Here is a 6,834-nt window from a genome sequence, read left to right on the forward strand (position 1 = left end):
TGAGGGACAAAAGCAGTCAAATGCAATTGCTAATAATGAAAACATCTGAGAAAATGTGTACTTTACATTCTTTAAATGTTTTTAAAACTATATTTTACATTTCATTACGCTGCTGGTTTTATTTAAAAAAAAAAGTACAATAAGTGCAATAAACCATGAAGAGATTTAGAACAGGAAGAATCGTGCAAGCACATTAGCTACGAATCAGCCAAACAATTATGTCACACACAGAAATTAAGGATTTGAATGAAAGGTGCAGTCAAAGCTTGAATGTTGGGTTCCTATCACCAATCACTTGAAGCATGGCATGATCACAGCTCATTGTGTCTATTTGAAGAAATGTATCTGCAGTAGGGGTGTAACGATATCCGTATTTGTCCCTTACCGTCACGGTTCGGACATCACGGTTCGGCACATGCAGTCACACGGCGAATACACCTTTTTTATGAGTGGGAAAAAAGTCTGTCACTCAGGGCAGTAGTACACTATATATAATCCAAGGGGCGGTATTGTGCCTAAAAGCCAGCCGCCCGTAAATAACAAATGAAGAACAAAACACAACAAAACGAACACAATACATGAAGAAGAAAAGTTAGTAGCTATGGCGAGTTCACACAACACAGAGGAGCTAGAAGACCCACCTGCTTCTTTTAAATCAGGTGTGTGGGAACCTTTCGGGTTCCCTGTGGACTACAACAATGATGGGGTGCGAGTTGTGGATCGGACGAGGACGGTGTGTCGGCGTTGTTCGACAGCGGTGCGGTATGCTAGTGGTAACACGTCAAACATGCTCAATCACATCTGAGTCAGTCTCAGTCCCCAGCGAGAGGGCTTCCTCGACGGCAGGTGACATAGTTACTGCCAACAGATCTGCCCTCACTGCTGACAACGTAGACAAACTCATCTTTTTGAAGAACAACTTGAAAATAGAGTAAAGCTTGAGTACCTTTATTTAGGCATAATGGCCTCAACACAAGTTAATGACACATGTTAGACATTGCTCCTAAAGGTACAGATTTTATTTTGTTTTATATTTATCATTGTATTTATTTTATATTTTGACATCAGGAGATGTTATACAGTTCTGTATTGCCTTTTATTGATTGTGATTGAAACACTTTCTTATTATTTATTTTAATATTTTCAAGACATTCTTTTTAGTTGTACAGCTTATTGAACCTTTTAGTTTGACATCAGCCATTATAAATAATATGGCCATCTGAGTGTGGTTTGTTTTTAACTGTGTAATACAGTTAATGATTCCAAATGTTAGAGTTCCTTATTTTTATACCAAAACTTGCACTACTGTTAAAAATAAATAACAGCAAAAAAAATTATGCATTTGGGACTTTTTTTTACTTTTCCTTGTTGTACCGAACCCGTGCCGAACCGTGTCCCCCAAACCGAGGTATGAACCGAACCGTGACTTCTGTGAACCGTTACACCCCTAATCTGCAGCATTCAACTCTATTTTTGTCCTAATTCTAAAACTCAATCTAAAATGTGTAGCAACATTTTCAAATATAACTGCACGTTAGAGCAATAACACACAGAATGATTGCAGGCTGTTCACTGGAAGCATTGAATTGATGCACTAACACTGCTATGGGTTATATCAGCTGATCACAGATCAAAGATGTGTGATTAGAATGCCAAAGACCAATGTATAATGTCCGGCATGATGGTTTTACAGAGCTTATCAGTACATAGTCATTTTCAAAATATAAAACAAGTCTTAAATTGGCTTTTCTAAATGACAGCCACAGTCTGAAGAGACAGATGAGTCTGTGTCCTGCATTTATAGATCACGTCCTGCTGCAGAAACCATTAGTAGATTAAAGGGGGGCAGTGGGGGGGGGGGGGGGGGGGGTGTGTGTGTGTGTGTGTGTGTGTGTGTGTGTGTGTGTGTGTGTGTGTGTGTGTGTGTGTGTGTGTGTGTGTGTGTGTGTGTGTGTGTGTGTGTGTGTGTGTGTGTGTGTGTGTGTGTGTGTGTGTGTGTGTGTGTGTGTGTGTGTGTGTGTGTGAGAATCAAATAACTATTCATATCTAACACTGTAACTTTTGGTATTGTATTTCTTTAATCTATTTTTGGTTAATTGTATTTATATTTTCTTGGCTTTTAAATAACTGTATTTCTTCTGAATTTTGTCTAGACGCTTTTAACTTCTAATGTAAAGCACTTCAATCTATATTCATCAACTTGCTTGCCTCACCTTAACATCATAAAACAAAAACATGAATGAAGAAAAAACGTTTTTAGAGATGTTGAGTGTATTTTGAGAAAAGCTATATGTTAATAAAATATTGCAACATGCTGTATTTCTCCACAGAGTCTCCAGAGGGCCGGCAATGATCAGACGTTAGAGAAGGTGATGTCCGACATGTTTAAGGTCATCTCCCCGCCCACTGTGGACTTCAGGCCCCTCCCCTCCAGTTGCCGTCATTGTGCGGTAGTCGGAAACTCCGGCAACCTGCGGGACTCAGGAAACGGAGACCTGATCAATTCCCACAACTCTGTAATCCGGTACGTCCTAACTTATCCTCTGCTCCTCATCCTCTGCCTCCTCATCCTCTCCACTGTCCTCCACATCTTCTTCTTCTTTCTCAATGTCCTTCATCAGTCTTATCCTTCTCCTATTTATTTTCCTCCTCACTTTTCTCCTCAACAGGATGAACAAGGCGGTGACTCGAGGGTTTGAGAAAGACGTTGGGAATCGGACCACGCATCACTTCCTGTACCCGGAGAGCGCGGTGGACGTGGCGCGCGGCGTCAGCCTCGTCCTGCTGCCGTTCAAACTGCGAGACATGGAGTGGCTGACCAGCGCACTGTCCACCGGAGAAGTCAAAACGTACCAAATATGAATACAAATACACTCAAAATGTTCACATGTTTTCCTATCTAGTTACTAGTCATAGCTAGATGTGAACTTTCAGACTTGCATGCAAATATCTAGGGCTGTACCCGAATATTCGTTCGTTGGAGTACTATTCGGGTTTCAATTTCGTTATTCGAATATTCATCTTCTTTTTTTTTTCTCGTATTTTTTATTTTATTTATTGAAATCTCCAATATCAACGTAAGAGCTTGTGCCTCTTCGGGGGTGCTAACACTTAACCCTAAACGCTATCGTTTACTTTCTGTCTTTATATGTAGATATTACTTTTTCTCCATTCATCTCCGTCACGTTGTTTCCATAGCAACAACAACTTCCTGTCAACTGCGCTAACTCTCCTTCAAAATAAAATCATGTCCATACAAAATAGAAAGCCAAGCCAAATTACACTTAAGACACATACAACTGCAACGAAAGTAACAAACACAATGCAATATCCTTTTCAATTTCAAAGAACATAAATTGGGTTGTATACATTAACAAATAACTATAAAACAACAATACTGTAGAATAACAAAAATAATGCCTTGAATAAACCGAAATACACGTGTTGAAGCGGTTCGCTGCTGATTACTACGCACCCCCCCTCCCCCCGCGCGCGCAGAAACAATTGTAGAAACAATGTTTAATAATGGTTAAAAAATATTAGGGCCGGGACTTTAACGCGTTAATTACGATTAATTAATTACACAAAAATTAACGCGTTAAAAAAAATTAACGCATTTTAATCGCACTTATTTTTGCACAGCGGAACGTTTCTCACTGGATGAGTTTCAGGCGTACCGATTATACTGGAGCACCAACTAACGTTCATGACTTCAGCATGGGACTTCAAACAACAACAAACCCCGGTGAACAATAGTCAAACATGAACGAACAAGCTGATGAGACCGCTTTGGTCGCCCCGTGGATGGGACATTTTGTTTTAAAAAACGGACGGATGGAAGCGTCGATAAGAGCACGGTTGTGTGCAAATTATGCAAAAAAGAATTTGCATATCACTGCAGCTCATCAAGCCTAAAGTATCACCTAAATGCAAAGCATGTAGCAGCTAGCGTGGACGTTAGCCCGACTCCGAGTGCAAGGAACCACACCCTGACCCAACCCACACTCAACCAGATGACTGGTTTCAGGGCCAGGATAAGTAAGTCCACGTCTGAGAAAATAACCAGCTCACTGGATTGTCACTGGGCTCGACATTAAGGACTGCCCGATGGCCCGGGGCCATCTAGTATTTAGCTCGGGCAATGAAGCCTCACCTGCTGGTTGCCCGATCGGGCAATCTATTATGCCAGTATCATGCAGCTCGCGGATCTAGTAATGAGTGACCCGACAGTAAAACTAAACATATCTACAGTATAACTAGTTTAGGTAGTTTGAGAGGTAATTAAAATAGCTACGTGTGATATTCTAACCTGAAGTGTGTGTTACTTTTGTTCCGCTCACCGCTGCATGCGATCATGCAGAGCTGCGTGTCGAGTCTCGACTCGTCAGCAGCAGCTGATCTCTCTCTCCCGTCAGATTAGACTTCACTCGCGTTTATGTCCATATCGATCAGATCCAGCTAGTTCTAGCTAATGATAGGACTACCTGCTTATTAAAAGACAACTACACAATAAGTGTCGCTATGCAACTGGATGAGGCCACAAAGCATTATGCATTTGTTTACATGCCCACCGGAACCCCGAGGCATTACCAACAGATCAACGCACAATCAACCCATACAGGACATCTCTTTCTCCACATTAAGTGTTAGACATTAGAGTTGACTATTCTTGTCTGTCACATACTCTTCTTGTCTGTCACATAAGTGGCGCAACTGAAGCGGTATTGCTCTAAATGGAAATTATTTTGACCGAAGATATTTAGATTTGCCGGCTAACGGGAACTCTGACGTGTGCTTCGCGGATGCGCTCGGCTCCTCTCGACTGCTGCTCGGGTCTGCTCGGTCAGCTTCCGGATGAGGAGGCATTCGTTCGACCAACTTACAGTAGATAACATTACAAACATTTTTAACAGGGGCCATAATAGTGTAAATAATGTTTGTTTTGGCAGTTATAACTGAATGTAATGTTTTCTACTTTTTTCCATCTGGGAAGGCATTTGCCTTCATCAGATGGAAAGTGTTTTGACCAACAACTTAAGTATTTCTTAAAGCTATGCAGGGCACGCAAGCGAGCAAACACAAACAAGAACAAACAAACAAGTGAAATGAAGAATACAATTGAAATTGTACAATATAATATTGTGGTGGTTCATCTTATAATTCAGTCTAGAGAATGCACCAGACAGCATCTAAGACCTGCAAAAATTAAAAAATGTCTAGGGGGAGGCCCCCCAAACCCTTCGTGCCATTTCGTCCGCATGCATTTTTCAGGGCAATCTCTATTGGGCTCAGGGCCATCTGTAAATTAGTTTAGATGGCCCTGTGCTTAAAAATGCGATTTTTAAAAATGCGATTAATTTCGATTAATTAATTACAAAGCCTCTAATTAATTAGATTAATTTTTTTAATCGAGTCCCGGCTCTAAAAAATATACAATTAGTAAGTAAACTTCAATAATATATAATTATAATAACAGAAGAGAAATTACCATACAGTTTGACTTTTTAGTTCTTAGTTTTGTGTTTATACATTTGAGAATACATAAGCATCAAAATGAGGGCTAACTTTTATTGTTTAGCATTGTTGTACATACAATGTTCCATATCTTTTATATGGTGCTGTATTTTCTAAAATACAGTCCTGACATAAACTCTGACCGGTATTTATTTGTGTGTCTGTGTGTCCAGGACCTACATGAGGGTTAAAGAACGAGTGGAGGCTGATAAAGACAAGGTAAGATAAATGTTCCATCATGCTCTCTGATTACACTCTGTTGTTGTTTGTACTACTTCCGCCCTTAAGAAGAAGTTTTGATTTATGCTTTTAAGTGTCACGCTTTTATTTTATTTTTCACTTCTGGTTTCAATAACTGAAAAATATGTTCATACATGTGGGCGTTTCCAAAATGTCACCCAGAACACCCTATCATCTGTATAATCACACAGATGACACTGCAAGTTTAAGAAAAGATGTGATAAACACCAGCAAGCCTGTGAACACTCTCATATGTATCATAATGGTAACACTGTGTGCAGGTTCTGGTGGTGAACCCGGTGTTCTTCAAGTACACTCACGAGCGTTGGACCGAGGGTCACGGGCGCTACCCATCCACCGGCATGCTGGCCCTCATCTTCGCTCTGCACACCTGCGACCAGGTAGGAGGGGCGAGGGCTTCAGGGGGCTATGAGCCACACAACTGTGTTATAGCATTTAAAAGATAAAGAACCTCAATATGCCCTGCCCTAAGATGACCACTTTCATCAAGTTCATGGCAAACTATAATATAACCTTGAAATTACATACTATATTATGCCTTTTTTGATATGCTATTCTATTACTTTTTATGACATTTTACACTATATCACTTTTTTCCAATATTTGTTATGTAGTACATAAGACTTTTTAAATTACTTTTTATGACATACTATAGCCTACTATCACTTTTTAATTGCATACTATACTATTACTTAGTGTGACGTACTATTCTGTGACTCTTTATGACATACTATACTATGATATTTCAAATGGTATTTTGACTATACTTTTATGACTTAGTATAGTATATGACTTTTTTATGACTTGATTATTTTCTATTATGTTTTTATTACTTTTAATGACATACTATAATTATGTTTACTATGCCTTTTTGCAATTAATTTATCGTCATACTTTACTTTTAGTTTTTTTATGATTTCTTATTATAACTATGCTATTACTTTATATGACATTTTATAATGTAACTTTTTTTATGTCACCTTTGACTTTTGACAAACTATACTATGACATTTTGATAACAATGTAATGCCATACCATTCGTAACTTTTTATTGCATAC

At 39.3% G+C, this 6,834-nt stretch overlaps 1 protein-coding gene across 1 annotated transcript in view; it reads left to right on the plus strand.

Annotated features, from left to right (window-relative positions):
• st3gal8 (ST3 beta-galactoside alpha-2,3-sialyltransferase 8) overlaps nucleotides 1–6,834 on the plus strand; it is a 46,660-nt gene that overhangs the window by 36,120 nt on the left and 3,706 nt on the right. The window contains exons 5-8 of the mRNA XM_034082909.2: nucleotides 2,331–2,524; nucleotides 2,670–2,849; nucleotides 5,688–5,733; nucleotides 6,036–6,155. Of these exons, the coding sequence (XP_033938800.1) occupies nucleotides 2,331–2,524; nucleotides 2,670–2,849; nucleotides 5,688–5,733; nucleotides 6,036–6,155 (540 nt within the window). The remainder of the gene's footprint in view (nucleotides 1–2,330; nucleotides 2,525–2,669; nucleotides 2,850–5,687; nucleotides 5,734–6,035; nucleotides 6,156–6,834) is intronic.

This window comes from Pseudochaenichthys georgianus, chromosome 5 (genome assembly GCF_902827115.2).
Source record: "Pseudochaenichthys georgianus chromosome 5, fPseGeo1.2, whole genome shotgun sequence".
In the NCBI taxonomy this organism is placed as follows: domain Eukaryota; kingdom Metazoa; phylum Chordata; class Actinopteri; order Perciformes; family Channichthyidae; genus Pseudochaenichthys; species Pseudochaenichthys georgianus.